Source organism: Ictidomys tridecemlineatus, chromosome 5 (assembly GCF_052094955.1).
Source record: "Ictidomys tridecemlineatus isolate mIctTri1 chromosome 5, mIctTri1.hap1, whole genome shotgun sequence".
Classification (NCBI taxonomy): domain Eukaryota; kingdom Metazoa; phylum Chordata; class Mammalia; order Rodentia; family Sciuridae; genus Ictidomys; species Ictidomys tridecemlineatus.
In genome coordinates, this window is record NC_135481.1 from 139,119,106 (window position 1) to 139,138,521 (window position 19,416).

Genomic DNA, 19,416 nt, shown 5'->3' on the forward strand with positions numbered 1-19,416 from the left:
ACCCAACAAAATATTATATAGATAAGTAGCATAGACTTGGTCTACTTTGAGAATTATGTGCTATCTTACTAATACAGACAATCGAACCCCTCCTGAATCCAAAATCAGAAATGTTCAGGGGGCAGGGGCTGGCCCTAGAACTGGAAAGATCCTCAGGGCATATTAATGATAAATCATATTTTTAAATCATATAGCTTTCTAACTGGAAAATGAAATGCTTTTGTTGAAAATGTGTCCCACTCTATATGGGAATTATTGACTTTAAATTTCTTCATGAGTTATATTAATTGTCTGAAATTTTGCTGTTTAACTTCTCAAAACCACCAGACATGGACACCCTTTTTTTCACATTAATAAGTGCCGAATATACACAGAATATGTTTTTCACAACGTGTCATACTATCAAAAAATATTCAATCTTTATAACCTATGATCTATTCATATCTAGGAAGATTCTCTGTTGATATTACAGAGTATTAAGTAAGTAGAAGTAAAATAACTTGGATTAGTGCCAAAAAGATTTTTTTTAGATTAAAATACCTAAGCTGCCATGATTTTGACCCAAGTGTGACATGTTCACTGTAGTGAACTAACATCTGGAGAACTGCAATTCTCATATCCCCAGACTAAGTCATCCCACAAGATGGTAAGGACAAAGAAGGCAGGGAGCTTGAGCTGTCAATTATTTGAGGTGGCTACAGAAACCTGAATAACCTCAAAACAGGAGCTGGAGTCTGCAGTCTACTCTTCCAATTCTTTGGCTGAGCACACTGTTGGCTTGAGACAAGGTTGGTGATTTATTGGAAATTCTAAGGGGTAGAAATGGGTAAATGCCTCTCCATTGTTGAAAAGGGAAAAAAATGGAAGACATTAGTGAACTTGACCCTGATCTTCAGCAAACTTCTAGAACCTTAATGGGGAAGTTTGGACCCCCTTAGAAAAAGAAGTCATAGGAACCAGTATCTATCATCAAGAACAACTTAGTGAATTTTCCAGCTATGCCAGTCCAACTCTGTTTCACACTTTGACAGGTTATTATATAAGGAGACAAGGTTTAACAGGTCTTTAGTGAGGAATTTGCAAAAGTCTCTCAAGATACCCTTGCAGTTACATAAAGAAAGATGGGTTCAATGGCAGCACTAAAAAGATTGGAAAGTGGTTGAATGATTGTAACTAAATCGGTCTATGTCTTTGATGATATGTCTTCTAGTATACTTGTCCTTTAACAAATGTATCAATAACGTGATTAAAAGATAAAATAAATTTTATGTCAGCTCAGAAAGGTCCATGCAAATTAGTAGATAGCCAAATAAAATAGATGGCAGATTCAATATCCAAAGTATTCTCTTAACCATGTGATCTAATAGGATGAAATTGGGGTAAGTGTGAATTCAAACACTTGATCCATTAAATCAACTAGATAGCAATGCAGCAGGAAACAGTCAGGTCAGTGGCAGTTAAAATAAAAAGGACTTAGGGATTTTATTTGACAATAAATGCAAAATGTGTTAGCAATATAATCAAAAGAGAATAAGAAACTATGCTTCAGGCTTTATGAATAGCAGCTAAGTTTTCAGGTTGATAATGCTGCTGGTCATCTGGGAATCTAGGAATCCCACCATAATAGAGAAATAGGTATTTCTAGACTCCTGAGAATTCAGGTTTCTTCTGCAGAAAGCTCACTTCCCTACTTCTATTGCTATTCCCCTACACAACACACACACACACAGAGCCACTGGCTAACACTTCCTTCCACTCTCAATTTTTATGCCACAGAAAGTCATCCTGGACCTGAGGACAAAATTAAGTATTCTTTCTCTAGGTATCTCAACAGCTAACTTCTATCAGATCACTTCTAACCATGCCTTGTACTGTTTTCTGTTGTCTGTTTCCACCTCTATACTATAAACATCTTGCTGTGTTTACTATTATAACCTCTGGTTTACCAATGTCTCTTACTGAACAAATGAGTGAAGCAATTCATACAGTAATCAGACAGTGGAAGAATACAAGAACAACACACTACAAGTAGTTGAAGGAACTTCAGATGCTTACACTGGAGAAAAAAAAAATCTCCCTGGGGGGTGACACAGGGCAGTCTTAAATTATGTTGAAGTTAAAAGAAGAGTGATTCAACTAATCCCACAAGACACCAAGGCTTTAAGCTTTGAGGAGAGATAGTTTAATGTGGTTCAAGAGATGACTTTCTATTAGAACTATCAATATGGAATAAGTTCTTATGAGAAGAAGTCAGTCCACGGACCATGGACATCCTATAGCACTGGCTGTTGGCTGCGTGGCATGAATGCCATAAAGAAAATTTAGGTACAGGATGGGAATAAATTGGACTAGATGCCATTTTCCCCGAGATTCCATGGTTATATGATCAAGTCACAAAAATATATTCACCTATTACTCACACTCACTTTCATTTTCGAATAATGGGGATATGATTGTTATCCAAGAGAAACTGCATCCATAGTATCAGAAAAATGAAAGAGTCAATGGTCTTTTGACTTGCTGTTATCCAGTTTGGAAAACTAGTTTATCTTTTATTAGTAGCATTGATCTCTAGGCCTACTTCTTTTCTGTAAAATGAAAGACTGAATTGAACCAGATGTTTCTGAATACACCTGGATATACAATTTCTTTTATGCTATTCATTTGATACCTTTAAATGACCTACCAAAGGAGAATAAGTTGTTTTTTGGAGGCTATGCAATGCAATATATGCATTATGACTAGGTCTCTCAGTGGCCTAATCCACAGAATGAGAATACCCAGTAACTCAGTGTCAAGATGACTAGATTAATAGGCAGATATTGAATTATATTTTTTAAAAAAAGCCTTTCCCACATTAGATCAGATAGACTTTGATGGCCTTGATTCCTGTTGAAGGGAGTCTTGCTGTCTGAGTTTCCAGAGTTACTACCACAAATGATGGGTATTAATGTGCTGTATTCTCTTTCTGGACAGAGGCCCAGCCTAATCAGGACTCACTAACATTGGAATGCTTTTGTCCTGACATTGGAAAGTACAGCCCAATATTTGGGCATTTTTACTTAACATTGCACTTATGGGGAAAACACTGATCTGAGTTATGCTAACATCAAATCTCCTGACATCATATTAGCATCACCTATCTCTTCCAAAACTAGAGTGTCCTTTAGATCATGTTAAAATCACAATAAAGTTCATAGGAACTTGTCAATATCTGTAGTCTCTATTCAACTTACATCTTGGCCTAGGCTGAATTTTCCTTGGATTTTTGCTTGTTTGTTTTTTCTTTTGTTTCATTTTACTAAATAGGCTGCTTGAGGGGTACCTCTGAAGGAGTAGACTACTCTTAACACAGAGATTTACAGTATTAGGGAGAGAAAACATCAGAAAATGTAGTAACAGCTTTTTCATCCAAAACTAAGTAAAGGTTGTAAAGAGTTCTACCAATGTGAAGATATGATGATGAAGTCCTAAAATTATTTTTAATTCACTGGGAATAAAGATCATATCTTCTTTATTATTTTAGTTTTCATTGTCCTAACTAAATCTCTGAATTCCATGATAAGTAACTAGTGTAAATATTTATATTTTTATCTTAATTACTTTAACAATTATAGAGCACTATGAAATATAAGACACACTGTACAATTGTAAGAAAAATAAAAGGAGACACAGAGACAAGATGCAGAGGCAGGAAAGATGGCAGAATGACCAAACTTCCAGCTTTATTTATAAAATAAATTTACTATAAGTTACTTTAAGTCATTGTTATCATTGGTACACATTGTTCATTGTATTACTAGGCAGGTGATAGACTTAGCCACATTACACAGCTTATTTCTCAATATTACTAAGTTGAAGTGTGCAATGTTGGGAGGTTTGTGTAGCTCTCAAGAAAGCATATTATATAAAGTTATTGTTATGTGGACAGGTTTAGGCTCAGTAAAACATTGTGGCTGTCTAAGGAGAGAGTACCTTTATTCCCAGGAGCTGTGAACCTGAGATCAAGGTTGAGGCTGATAAGACTCTAGCACAGAGCATTCTCACGCAGGGCATTGCCATAGCATCCAGATGTTCACAGGTATTAGTTATCTTACTATTTCCTAGCAGAAACTGCAAGGCATTCTGAGGATGGGAAACAGAGTGCCTGTTACCCCCTGGGAGTTTGCTCACAAGAGGAATGCTTCCCTGTATATTTCTATGGTCAGAATCCCTACATAACAGTAATTTGTTTTACCTTATTGTGATCCTACAAAAAAGATATTACTATTGTCCCCATTTTATAGATGAGCAGTGTGTCCTTCAGAGTACCCTGCGAGAACTAAAAACTCATTCCTCAGCTGCTGTTGGCTGCTGGGGCTCATGACTGAGTACATACAATAGGAAATACCATCAACTGAGGAATCTTCCTAGCCCAAGGCAGCCAACATTCAAGGACTGTTCACCAGTGGGAGGTTAAAAAAAAAAAAAGAAAAAGAAAGAAAGACTCAGTCCACTTGCCTTAATTCACAGCATGGATAATACATCTCATTTGCAGAGGTCCCTATGGACCATCACGATCATCTAAGGCCTCTGTGATAATAACTGCATCACAATTCAACATACCCTCTACCAGTTTCCCTCATTTCCTCACAAGTGTTACTCCCAAGAATACAATTCAACAAATCATCTCAGAGTTCATTTTTCAAATAACCCGATCTATGGCTAGTTTTTGGTCCAAAGCTACACAGGTATTGAGTGACAAACCCAAAGGATCTGATTCCAGTCAGATCCTTTCTGTCCTCAGCCACTGGGCTGATATGCGATATAAATATACTTTATTCTATCTCTGCATCTCAGTTCAAATCCTAGAGCAACATTTCCCAAATTCAGGAACCACTAATATTCCTGTTGATGTCCTAACTGTACATCTACGAATGTGACCCTGTTCAAATAAGTTCAGAAAGTGCCACATATTTAGCCCATCTTAGAGAGTCTCCATATATCTTAATATTTCAATAGCACTGACAAGGGCTACAACTTTAAAAAGTCTGCCTATACAAAACCTTCTGAATTTTTCCAGCCACAGTGCCCTCTTATGTGAATTCTATTAGTACCAATCTTTTAGTGTCCTTCAAAACCAACATGAGAAATTTTGGCTTTGAGTCAACTTTGCTCTTCTTCCAAGGGTCTTCTGCCTCCCCTTTCAAAACCTCCCTCCACATCTGACTACCTCTGAGAAGCCACCTTGGGCAGGCTAAGGGTTTTTGACATTTTATCCATTTCAATGTAGAGCTGCTTGCATACTTGGTCTTAATGAAGAACTTATTTTGTTTTTCAGGCCCAAATATCATAATATTATAATAGGAGTCTATATAATATTTACAGAGTTTGTAAATATGCTATCCTTATATGTACTAGCCATTTAGCAGGCTAATTTCAGGTCTGGTTTCTAAATTCAGCTCTAATAATTGTGGAGTCTACTATACCTTCTTCAGCCTGCCCCCGCCCCTCTCTCTCTCCACCCAAGTATGATCTGTGTTCTATGTGTTCCTGGACACTTAGCTTGTTCTTAAAATGTTAGTTTTTTCATTAGTGTCAGGATAATATAAATATCATGGAGGGTTACTGTAAGGATTAAAGATAGTAGGTATTTAGCATTATAAAGTACATGTTAAATGCTCAATTATTATGTGCTATTTATTTTGTGATTGATAATGGTTGTGAAAGATAGCACAGATGGTAGTGATGGTGTAATTGGGGAGAAACTTTTACAGGATCTATGTCTACACTGCATAGTTGTCTAAAATTTTAAATGTGTGCATGATTGAGAGTACTTACAAGAGCACAAGGCCACATATTGAATTTATAAATATGTTTAGTTTTGCACTGATGATGTTGAAGAATAATGCCAAGAGGCCAAGTAAAAGTATTATGCCATGGCTTGTCTTTCTTCCACATTCAAGGGAAACTTGGAGAGGATTAAGAGAGCCACACAGTAACAGTTATACTACAGTTAAAATACAGTGTCTCAGGATAGAACACCGGCCATAGGTGATGTAAGTTCAATAAGAAAAATAAGAACTCAAATGCCCAAAAGACTTAGAAAGATGACAATTGTACATGGGATAATAGTATTAATTAATGAAGAAAAATAATTGCTATTCACTTCCACTGCAGGCCTTACAAGAACAAATGGAAAAAAATTGCTTTTGGATAGAATTGGATTGCTATCTGGAAAAGCATTTTAACTCTCAAGATTGATCAGCATTAGCATATTTTACTGAAGGATGCACAGTGACCTCTATTAAGAGATCCACAGATGATGGGGTGAATGCAAATCTGCATAGCCCAGTTAAAGGAAACTTTATCTATGGACAGAGGGAAAGATGCCAAGTAATTCTTTGCAGTTCCCAAGCTTTGATGATGAGCCAACTTAACATGCTAAATGTTGTTCTTCCCAATATAATGTTGTAGACAATAAGATTTCTCAAGGGATTCCTTAGGTCAATTTTCCCCTTTAAAGATCCAATACATAAGTCAGCTAGGGGTAAGTGTCCTCAACGTGCAATAACAACCACTCTCTAATTAGACACAATCTCCTAAGCAGGGCATCAACCAACCAGCAGAGACTGGCGCTAGTAAATTAAATTTTAAACATCCTGTTATAATCACTCCCCTGATGTGTCCCCTTCTTTAAGCTCCATTCTCAGTTTTTTTTTTAATTTATTGTAATTACTTTAGTAATAAGATTTGTTTCCTTGTTATTATATATATTACTGTGCAGAGTAACAAAAAATAATAGCACAAAAGAGTTATGTTTCTTATTTATCTCCTTGGCCATGATTGGGCCAGGGGGAAGGGCGGGGAGCAGGGAGAAGCTGTAAATAGAAAAGAAAGTGTTTCCCGTGGTGTAAAGATGTATGGGAGCATATTTGCAAGGAGGAAGCAGGGCAATGAAGGAATAAGCCTAATAATTCAAAAGGACTAGGTGGTTCAGAGAGATATATAACCAAGGGAAAGGCAACCTGGAAGTCAGGGCAAGGAGGATGATCTGCATTATAAAAGTTTATGTGCTACCTCTGGCTTTCCTGTTTATAAACTCTGGCTGCTGCTCAGAAGGACCCAGAACTAGAGAGTGGAAGGCTCTGAGACAATTCCCCAAAACTGGTCTTGGAGGTGCAATTCCTCTGGCTCCTGATGGGGTGCACTTTTCTAGAACCTGGGCTTCTGCAGCCCTACCACCTGGGTACACTGGAGAGACAGACTCCCTGCTGGGGAAGACAAATTCCACTGACCAAAGGCACACAGCTCATGACAGATTCCCTGAAAGCTCTTGGAGATGCCTTAATGGAGGTGGCTGAATAAAGACTATCTTTTAAGACAAGATGATAGGTTTCTAGTCAATTTCAAGGGGCCAATTAAATCTAAACATGAAGAGTAAGCATCAAGAAGGAAAAGGGTATGAACTGAACTCCCCAGATTTAAGCTTTCTCTACTGCTGTATTTTTGAAACAATTTATTCAGTTCTATAGCTACTTTATGGTATTAAAATCACCAGGGCAATCAAAAGTTTAGATACCTATCAATCTATATCTCCTCTGATCTCTCCCCCTCTTTCTGAAGAATTTCTATCCCACTGCCATTGCCTAGCCTAGATCTCCTTGAGAAACTGAGATATGAAAAGCAAGAAAAAAGATCACTAAGTCACCGTGGACTGGCCAATGAGAAGAGCTTTGATGGCCTCCCATGAAATTCAGGCACCCGAACACACTAAGAGGACCCGTGACCTTGTATAGTGCCTTATCATTTTTGAAGTACTATGGTATTTGATCATGAAGCTAATCAGACAAGGTACAGTGGTTAGGACTTATGACCCTGCCTTAAATAATTTGAAAAAACAGGAGTAGAGAGGCTAAGTAAGTTGTCTAAAGTCATGCAGCTGGAAAGAAGCCAATATTGACCTACATCAGGATCCTCTGATAACCTGGTCAGAATTCCTTGTACAACACCATTGTCACCTGCATCACAGAGAGAAAAAGGCCAGAGTCAGGAGAAAGGAAGAAAAAGTAAAAATTGCTTCCCTTGAGAAGGCAATGAGACATTATTATGGCTCAGATAACAAAAGGATGGGCTCTGTCTCTTCTTTCACAGAAACAGAGTACCCCTGAGATTAAGATACAATAGAAAAAAGCTTCCTTAGTTTGGTCAGGGACTGTCGGGGCTGGGCTTCCCATTTTCCAGTCATAGATTCCCATGTATTTTAGGAAACCATGTAACATACGTCACTAAATACACAGTAGATGTGATGGGAATTGAGAAAGAATTAATCTATATTGCACTCAGGAGTTTGCTTTACCAAGATTTCTAAGTATATGTTGAAAGAAAGTATTAGGAGTGGGCACTCTAAGAAGACAGATGTCTACAGGGACAACTGAGAAAGGACAGAGGTTCACGTGCTTCCCTCCACCTCTACATCTCTGTCCCCATTTCTCCCTCCTCTAGGAGGACTGGGGGAGAGAAAGAAAACAAGAAATGCTGGAATGTAGTCATCTGAATCAGAAGTTAGGCAGCTAGGGAAAGAGCAAAGCATTTAACAAAACAAACGCATTTCCCCAAGAGCCTCAGCCCCAAATTGATCAATGATTCTGCAACATTGAATCATTTTTAATTTAATGCTTCTGGGAAGTGAAGGGGGGAGACCCATCAACTACAGGCACAGTTGGCAAGAGCTGGGTATTAGCATTTGGCAGCATTTATTATTGCTGTTTGTGATGGCATAAATTAGGTTTATGCTGATAAAATTAATAACCCTAAATTTGGGAATAATAAATAGTAATATTTATTTGGAATTGCAATGCCTGAGAAAGGCAAATAGAGTCCTCCGGCTCCTGATGCCTTCTCTGTGGGCAAGCAATGGTGGGAATGGGGTGTAAGTGAGGAAGCCCTTGGGAATGCACTCCCAGAACCCAGCCCCAGCACCAGGCATCATTCAGCACTATGCTAATGATTTAGCAGCAGGACCTTTAGAGTTCCCAAAGCAAATAATTTCCATTTTTATCTCCATGAACAAGTTCATCAGCAAGACTGAATATGTCACATTTCTCTCTAGAACCAGGACCCTCAATTGTTCAGAGTCTATACTGTCCCTAAGGCTTATGTACAGAGATTTGGACAACTGCAGCAAAGACCATATTCTTTATGGGTCTATCTCTTTCCACCTGTCACAAATGTCCTGTTAATTCCCTCTAGACCATGACTTGAGAATTATTGACAAACATTTGCAAAGAAAGGATTTAAGGCAGAAAGCAGTTACATCTGCATTATTTTTTAAATTTAAATGTGTCTTGCATTTTAAAAAGTTGTAATCAAAAGCTGAGAGAATGCAATATTCCTATAAGTGGTCTCCATTTTTTTTTTTTTTTTTTTTTTTTTTTTGTCCAGGAACATTTCTTAGAATTAAAAACAGACTAAGACTTCCATCCCCACAATTTTCTATTGAAGGCAGGAGGTAGATGGAAAAAAATTATAGTTTCTCCAACTCCTTCAGAATGACATTCTTTCTCCATTCTTGAATATAATGAAAGTAAAGCAAAGAGAAAGAAATTGGATACTCTTTACCCACTTCCCCCTCAGAGTCCAAAACAGAGACACAAAAACAGGGTAGAATTAGAATCCAGACAGACATTTTCATTCACTTTCATCTATTTGACATGTGCTTCATGTCCAACATTTTTCCTTAAACACAAATTAAGCAAAAAATTTCCATTCACTGATAACTCTGCTCTGTTCCAAATAGTACAAAGTAAGAAAAACGATCTAAATGAAACAGTACATGATTACAAGTTTCAGCTCCTTTGTCCCAGGAAGAGCAGTTGAGTTCTTTGCTGAAGGAACAGAGGACCAGATCACATTAAGCCTTCAGAGTCGTCTTTGTGTAGCAAACAATCCCATAGAGGGATGCAGCAGCAGGAGCTTTGGATTGCCCTGGAAACTCTCTGAAAGACGTGCAGAGCTGAACCTTCAAATGAGAGTGTCCTGTCATCAACACTGTCAGCATTCGCTCATCTTCCCAGATGACAAAGAACATGTAGAATGATCCCCTGTAAGTGCTTCAGCTTGTGATTATAGAGGGGGACACAGTTTTTTGCTGAGTTAGGAAAAAAGAGAGAGAGAGAGACAGAGAAAGAGAGAGAGAGAGAGAGAGAGAGAGAGAGAGAGAGAGAGGCACAGTGGCAGAGAGACACCTCCTGGGAGGCTGACCACCAGACAGCTTTCTCTTCTGCCTTTCCTGTGTACCTCCTTCTCCTTCCTGCAAAGGAACATGGGTCTTCTGCCCTTGCTTTTGGGAGCTGTAGAATTCATTGTCACAGGCACACATGAAATATGTGTTTCAGAAGCCAAAATGGACTAAAACCTATGAAAGAGGAAATTCCTCTCTCACAATATCCAAGAGTTCTAAGAGATTAAATCCTCCCAGTTTGGAAGGATATACAGACCCCAAGCTTATTAAACCTTAGTCTACAGAAGACATGAAATCAGGCCCACTGATGAGTCTGTAGCAGTTATTTCAAGATGCAGATTGACAAGGGGAAGGAGGGAATGGAGATTGCTGAATAATTTTGATTCCCATAAGCTCAACAAAAATTGTACTTTAAAAGGGTAGGACACAAATCTCCTCCAATTTAACTTGTATTAAAACATTATTGTAGTTGTAGTAACAATGCTTACATACTAATATTTAACTGAATATATAGCAAAATGACTACATATTCATTTCTAATAGATATTGCTCAAAGCCCTTCAAGTTCTTACCTTGGCCTAGAATGACCTTATCTGAGAGTGAATTTCAGGAGATGTGAAATAAAGTGGATGCATTAGAATTAGACTTAACAGACACTAGGCACTTTTTACTTCTCATATTATGCTGGAAACATTTACAGGACATTTACTGGAGGGTCCTAGAAGCTTTCACACAGTAAAGCTGTATAGTGGAAAGATCTAGTGGAAAGATCTCAAGCTTTGTAACCAGACAAACTCAAGCTTAATTCCTGACTCTGAAATGTATTATATATGCAATATTGTTTTCAGTGTTTTTGTGTGTGTGATTTTTTTTTTGCAAAATGAGAGTAAAATATTTTACCTTTTCAGATAGCTGTAGTAATTAGAAGACATGAATATAAAAAGTTAAAGTTATGTTTATCCTATTAGATTGACAAAAAAAAATCAAAAGGTAGATGAAATGCAGTGTTTACAAGGACTTGGGCACCAGCATCATCATCCATTAGTAGGAATGAAAATTTGTGAATTTTCTAATGACGGAAATCAGGCAATAATATCTCAAATACAAAATATGCTTAACATTTGATTCATCTGACTATAGTTGAAGATTTATCTCAAGGAAATGTGCAGAGAAATTTATAGCAATAATATTCCTCTGCCTATTGTTTAAATTAATTGTGACCCATCAATACTACCAAATTGCTATTTTCAAAACTGCTATCATGTGTATTCTTTGAATAGGAAGATGTTAGTTCATTAATTATGCCACAATGTTTTATCTTTTGGAAGCCATGATAGGTACGGGTAAATAATGATATGTGAAGAAATAGCTGATATATCTGAAGCTGTCAATGTATAAATGGTTAAAGAATCTTCTCCAACCTGCTAACTGTGTTTTTCTCTAAGATTCAGGAAATGACTCCATGTTACAAAATTTTAGAACTGTGCAATTAAAATAGGTTGTCAGCTGAACAGTGTCCCTTGGAATTATGCAATGTAGTAATCCTGAATTTGAGTACTTTTAAATGATTTTCTTTTTTGCTATATATATATTGAATTTTCTAAAGTAAGGATATATCTTTTTTTTTTCTGCTGGAAACAATAAAGCCATCTTGTTTCATGAAAACAAAGTCACATGTTCACAGTGCTAAGCCCGCTGCTAGTGCATGTCATGCCTGTCGGCACTTGGTAAACAGACATCTTGAGCTTATTTTCACCTGTTGTCAAAATCAGCAAGTCACAGTGCTCAGACTCCCTTTCCAGTTGCCTTCCTAGTCAGTTCTGCCAATAAGAGGCACTAGGGAAAGATAGGAAGGGAGGAGGAGGGAGAAAAGAACACCCTTTCTGTTTCCCGTTCACAGTTAACATGGCTGGAACAGCTGCAGGCAAATGGTTCTTGGAACCCTTGCTTTGTAAGCAACAACACTGCTATATGCCCTCAAAGATACTAGCAGCAGGCGTCACCAAACCATCCCCCTGCCATTTGCATACAGACCACTGACTTCTTCATCCTCCAGGTTGTAACCCTCACCCACTGAAGCCCCAGGCAGGTCAGGCCCCCTTCTCAGTGTTCCAAACACCAGCCTCTCAGCAGCCTCACTTATGGTAACTCCACCTCTGCCCTTTGTTTCCTCCATCCTTATAGGGTGTAGCTACCTCTGCAGTTCTTAATCTCTTGGTTACATTAACATCCCCTTTTTGAACTCTCAGACTTCTACCACCTGTATGAACCCATTTCTGTGTTAATTCTCATCTTTTCAAACACCTAGTATCCTGAATATATTATTTTTTATCATTAGGAAATATTAAAGCCTTTTACAATCTTTTAATGTGCCAATTTTGCTGAGCACAACTCTCAGAACATATTAACCATTGTACTTATTATTCAATGTTCTCTTAGGAATTTCACTAAGTATCACTGCCACTTTTCCCCTTCACCAATCTTGGGCATAGACGATTCTTTAAATCTCAATAGTGTAGCTGAAACAAGGCTGAAAGGCTTATTAACACTTAACTGAAGAGTAAATGATGTAACAAAAGATAGATACTCAAAGAAAATTTAAAGCTGATTATCAGTATAGCTGTTCTCACCCTCAAGTGGCCAGTTAAGGGACAGTCTCTTCTGGCCTCTTCTACATGACACATGTTATCTTTCCTCTATAAAATACGGTGACCCTCTGGTGGAACAGAGTCCTTTTGATTTAAATTTTAGGAGAAACCACTTTCCCTTCAAGATCCTTTTTTTCTTCTTCTCTTTTGTTCCCTGCTCAGGATGACTAACAATGGGAGTAATCAACCTACTCAATGACAACCCAGTGTTCCTACCCACAGAGGAGTCCTCATGGGCACTGGCGCCATGCATCATAGTACAATAGCAAATAGGGTTGCCATCATGATCTATAGCTCCAGCATCGTATTTCCTGGGTCAATTACATGTTCCCATCCAGATGAGGAGAGAGAGCAAACAAGAACTGAGGTTGAATTTCTCACCAGCTCAGAGAGTGTGTTCCATTTTCACTTTGTTCAAATGAAAGGAAAATGATATACATATTAGTCAGTCCTGTGTTTATTTAAATGCAAAAGTCTAAGAACTGTGAAATCCAAAAGTCTAAGAACCCCCATTGCATGTTATTATATTGAGGAGACTTTAAACACATTAAAATAGAACTGAGGTCAAAATGGGAAGGAAGAGACATGGCCCAGCTTAGAGGTGAAGTGCACCAACAGGGTAATCTAAGCCCTCTATGATCCTGAAGAGTTGAGCGAAAATACACTACAGAATGTTCAACAGAGGAGCATCCCCATAGCAATAAATGTTCAAATTCATCTGGGTGCTGTTTACAATAAAAAACTGGTAATAACAGCAAAGTGTGTATTCTCTAACAGAGAGCCAGTAGGACCAGACAGAGAGTTGAGGGCCAAGCCAAGCTGGGAATTTAATTTCCAAGAATGGGAACTGGGATGAACCAATTCATTCATACTGGGACAAAATGGCAGGAAACCAGAAACATTGTGCCTTGTCTTTATCTGAGAACCCTGGATACATCGGTCTTTGACAAAAAGTCTAATTTCAGAGTCTTTCTGCTAATGGGGCTGAGATTATATTTGTATATTTATCGCTTAGTTATTAGGTATCCCCCAAAAGCTCACATGGGGGACAATGCAAGAAGCCTTAGAGGTGAAGTGATTGGGTATGAGAGCCTTAACCCAATCAGTAAATTAATCACCTGATAGGGATTAACTCAGTGGTAACTGAAGGCAAGTAGGGTATGGCTAGAGGTGGGTCACGGGGATATGAGTTTGGGGTATGTATTTGGTGAGCTTAGCTTAGTTTCTCTCTGCTTTCTGACCATCATATGAGCTACTTTCCTCCACCACACTCTTTTATTCTGATGTTCTGCCTCACCCTGAGCCCAGAGGAATGGAGCTAGCTGTCTGTGGACTGAAACCTCTGAAACCATGAGTCCCCCAGTAAACTTTCCCTCCACTAAAATTGCTCTTGTCAGGTCTTTTATTACAGCAGTGAAAAAGCTAACTAAATCACCGTGGTGGTTGGGAACAGCTGATAGACTAAAATAAACAAGTTCTTAGGAGCTAGATAGACTGGGTTCGAACACCAGCTCTGTCAAGCAATAGTAACATAACTTTGGGTATGTATATGAGTGCCCGTGTGTGTGTGTGTGTGTGTGTGTGTGTGTGTGTGTGTGTGTGTGTGTGTTTCAATTTTCTAGACAGTTTCTCATGATATATCTGCCTTGAATTAATCCTGTGGACTTGGCTACTCATTTTATCTCTCTGGTTTGTTTCTTATCATTTTAAAGATTAGGACTAAATAATATACAGGAATCCTCTCAGCTAGACTGTTTTAAAGATTATTATATTCTAATTTTCTTAACTCTTTAGAGCAAAGAAAATTAGGATAAACATGAGCTCTAGTCCTGGCTCTATAACCCCAAATGTTTAAACTGAACCCAAGACTTAATCCCTGTGTAACCAAGTTTTCTTATCTAGAAGCTGCATTAAAGACCCATATATACTGAGTTGTAATGTCAATTAAATATGACAATACATGTAAAATAATTAGGTATTTCTTGGACCCCAAAAGATGCTGAGTACATATATTTTTAAAAAGCCTGTGAGTTCTCTCCTTGTAGAAAGATAAAACCTTAACAACTCACAGTGTAGTAAAGGGCTGTTGGCACTTTAAGTGACCCCAAATTGCTAAGATGGACCAGATTTTTTCACCCGATTTTTATAGTTTGATTTGTTTCCTCTAGTGCATTCAGCTCTTACTTCTTAGCACCTTGGTGCATTTACTTATAGTACTCTTTTGCTCTTTATTTTTGTTTCATCTGTTTCACAGTGGTTTGGAAGAAGATAATCAAGTTTGCAGAATATACTCTAAGAATGAGGATGCTCTGATTCTCCTGTGAATAAAATGTTAGGCTGTGTGTTGACTTCATAAAAATTATCTCGCTGCTACCACCCAATAACCAAAAATTTAAAAACAGGAGTCATGCTCAATTTCTTCCTTTCCTTCACCCTGCTCCCACTTACACATTATGTCTACTTTTTGTGCAGCTTAAAAATCTCCTCCCCGCTCCTCACTTCCTACTCTAATCAAGCCACCAATATCATTTCTGTTCTTACATGATTTGTTGGCTCCATGTTCTATTTTACTCTACCTTGGGAATAAGAGTCAGAGAGCCACTGCATTGGTGCTCCTGACTTAGACAGAATTTAGCCCAATTCAGTACAAACCATTAGGCCAGCAAGAGAGTAAATCATTTCTTTTGGAACTTAACATAACCATCTATCTTTTTATTTTGTTTTTCTGTTCAGATGTGTTGCTAAGAGATCCTTGGTTTTGCAAGACCCACTATATTTTCTTTTTTAACAAGAAAATCCTGGCTTTGTCTCGCTGACCGCTGTTATCAAAACCTCCCAGCCATCCTCAGAGGCTCTATCACCACCATCACAAAAGGAAACAAGTCTATTTTTATGTGTTCTTGCAAGCTCCATGGAGACCCATGATTACTTGTAAAACAAAAGTACAGGCTAGTCGATTAATTGCCAAGTTCACGTGTAGATTCTCAAATGTTTGTTCAAAGGTTGTCTCTTTGCTGGTCAGGTGACACACAGGGCAGTTGTCCCATCTTTAAGAAGCCCATTCATACATGTTCACATAAAAATCAGTAAGTTGAGAAAAATATCCAATAAACAATTTTTAGGTGAACTGTATCAAGCTTGGAGAGGACTTTACATGGAGAAATTCAGATGTGTACAAGGGGAATTTGATTTTTTTTCCATGGCGTGGTCCAAATGATTATCTAAAATGGGTGAAGCTCACAGGCAAAGATCAGAACACAGTAAAAATGCAAATCAACCTTATTATGTACAATGGACTGTCAACCACTGATAGTTAAGTGGAAGTTACATAAACCATATGTTAGGCATGTTCAAAACAGGTTGCAGGAGCTGAGATGTTTAAGCCCTTTTATTGTAAGACATCATGCATCCATGGCAGTCTCAAGTCTTCTGATAATGATGTGCTATGACCTGTAGATTTTCCTACCAGTGGAATAAGGCTGTGATTTCCAAGTCCCTTTTAGCCAGAAATGTGTGCATAATCCAAAGATGTACAAAGTGCCTTGAGTTCCATGATGAAAGATGCTATATAAATGAAAAGGGTAATTTGAGTCATAATAAATAATAGTAATGATGATGAATGCTAGTGTCATTGAAAAGAAGCTGGCCTGCCATTTGGAAGCACAAAGCAACCAGCTGGGAGCTGGAAATAATGTGAGTTCCAGCCAAGAAGATATTCAGAGACCAAGACCACATTAACTTTAAGCCCAAGGCTTGGAGCAAGCCCTTGATTTGGAGGTGTGAGCATCTGAAATGGCAGAAACTTCAATACTAAAGCTCTGAGTTTGAATATTGCCTTGGGCATATGGGACCATTTTCCAGAAAGGTCAACAGAGAGCACATTATCTTCCTTTTCCCTCAGAGGAGAAAACTGAGTAGGTCAAGGAAAGAGCCAGATTTCCGAATTAAAGTTCCAACTCCAGGTCCAGGGCTCTTTCCATTCTTTTCTGGACCCCTGGCAACTCAATGGAAGGGGAGACCTCAGCAAACAGCCAACTTGGATGAGAAATCATCAAAACAATATCATGTCCTAAAGATGCATTGCTTAGCTGTTCACCCACCGAGACTGACAAAGCTCATTAGTAAAACCCTTGGCTGATCAGGCAGGAAAGAACCATTCATTGATGTCCCAGAGCTATTCTCCAGAATTAAAGGAACACAGCAGGAGCCAGATGTGTTGTGTGTGACCAGGAGAGAACCCTACTGAAGGGCTGCATCCAGCCTGAGGTCCTAGAAGTCTAATTACTGCCAGAGGCCCAACTGATGCTCCTTGGTGAATGGCTGATATTCCTTGGAGACAGATTGATGCATCTTGGTCTTTCAGTCCTTACACACGCTTGAATGCCAACCAGTAACTATAGAGAAAGAGGAGAGACCCTGCTCTCTGGACCATGGCCCTACCTTCAAACAGTCTTTACACATGCACGCAAAGATGCACATGTGCACACAAAGAATTGACATCTGGGAACTGCTAAGCTAGAAGGACCATGTCTGTTAGAAACAGGTGTGAACCTCACTTCCCCTTCCTTCTTTCCTTCCTTCTTTTCTTTCTTTTATTCACTCCTTCTTCCCCCATCACTTTTTTTTTCCCTTTCTCCTGTTTCTTTTGCCTACTATAAATTTTCTAGCCTGTAGCTTTGATTTGTCTGCCTGTGGCATGATTTAACATATTTCATCATTTGGAATTTATGCTGTTCCTCTTATATTTCATCATCTTTGTATTTTTGACCTTTTAAAATGGTTTATCTTCATTTTGTGTTATCCTTTGGAATTAGTCTATTCTAAAGTGTTTAACACCAAATTTTCTTACTTAAAGAAGTTAACCATTTAATCTTTTTAAAATGATTCTTACAAAAATCATTTCTTCTCTTTGAAGGTTTTGCTTTCGTTTTACTATTTGTATGTAATTCTTATCTCTTCACTTTCAGCACTTTAGTATTTCTGTTTTCTAAGTTTTCTAAATTTATCTTGTTCCTACTTTCCTACTAGCATGTTAAATTATAAATACATTTTCCTTTGTAGCTTCTGAAATCATTCGTTCTTTCAATATTTCTTATTGGTCTTGTATTTCTGTTTTTCCATAGAATTTAATATCCATTTTTATAATGAAGAACCATTTATTACCACATAAAGGGGCCTCATTCTTTGTCCACAGAGTTTGAGATGAATGCTTGTGAATGTTGACCCTGCTCACTGGTCATGTGACTTGGGGACCTCAGCTAGACCTGAGCTCACAAACTGTGAGAGTGCCGACCCTGTGCCACAGACCTCATCAACAAGCAATCAGCTCTCCCATCATTCCAAAGACATGTAGAGGCTGGGTAGGTGGAAGAGAGACTCCAATCTTCTCTTTTGCCACCAACATTCCATTAAGCAAAAGTGACACTCTTATTTTAGTTGTATTTAGAACCCAATAATCCCTATATTTGGTCTTTTGATGCTATCCCATGATTCTTGGATGTTCTGCTCATGGTTTCTTATCATCTTAAAATTGAGAATAAAGGTCTCTTTGCATTAAACATTAATAAGAAAAATACCAGCATTCGTCTTCTCTGTGAAGAAATCACAGAATAAGCCCTAAATTTGTTATTAACTCTCCGTGGGACTTGGATAAGTCAACTGATGACCCTGGACACCACAGTCCTCCATTCTAAAAGAAGAGTGCCGCACTAGATCATTTCCTCTGGTATTAATCACCTATGATTCTATTCAAAGAAAGCATGAAACCAACATGAAAGGTGTATGGGGAATACACTGTGACTTGTACAGATAACAGAAGCTCAGGAGAGAGACTTCCTTCTTTCCAGAGTGCCAACACACTTCTTGGGTGGGATGATGATGGGACGTGTTGTGACATACTTGCCATTGATGACACCATCGGGATTGAGCATAGGGATGATTTTGAAAATGAAGTTTTCCCTCAAAAGCCTTGCCACAGGGTCACTGCTGACCAGGAACTCCAAGGTCCCCTTCATCACCCAGCTGGCATTGCTCTCTCCTGGGTGGACTCGAGCAGTGATCACCTGATAGGGACGATGTCCTGCCAGAAAGGAGACACAAGAAAATTAAACCTAAACAAGCTTTTCGTTTCCATCAAGATACTCTCCCAAGGGCTAGAATCACACCTCATGGGCATGAAGGTCGATCATTTCTAGGATATATCTGATCTACATTTATCTATTTTTCATTTGCCTCCATGGTGTCCAAGACTCCAGGGAATATGAAGTGAAAGCTCAGGGGTGCTATCAAAAGCATAAGCACTTAGTGGTAGGAAAAGAAGCCAAAAGCAGATTTTAAACCGATTAACTCTCCAGAGTCCATTAGCATGATTCAGGATGTCACAAATCTGAGATTGAATCTTATCCTCATCACTTACCAGCTGTGAGATTTTAAGCAAATGACGTAATTTCTCTGAGGCTATTTCCTCATCTGTAAAATGGGGACAATAATAATGGCCTCATGTGGTTGTTAGAAAAACAAAAAGATGTAAATATAAAGTGCTCAGTT

At 38.3% G+C, this 19,416-nt stretch overlaps 1 protein-coding gene across 2 annotated transcripts in view; it reads right to left on the minus strand.

The window, feature by feature from the left end:
- The window catches only part of Agbl1 (AGBL carboxypeptidase 1), a 704,812-nt gene that overhangs the window by 457,214 nt on the left and 228,182 nt on the right, over positions 1–19,416 (minus strand). For both annotated transcript variants that reach the window (XM_078051197.1, XM_013356285.4), the window contains exon 16: positions 18,769–18,949. In XM_078051197.1, coding sequence (XP_077907323.1) covers positions 18,769–18,949 — 181 coding nt within the window. The remainder of the gene's footprint in view (positions 1–18,768; positions 18,950–19,416) is intronic.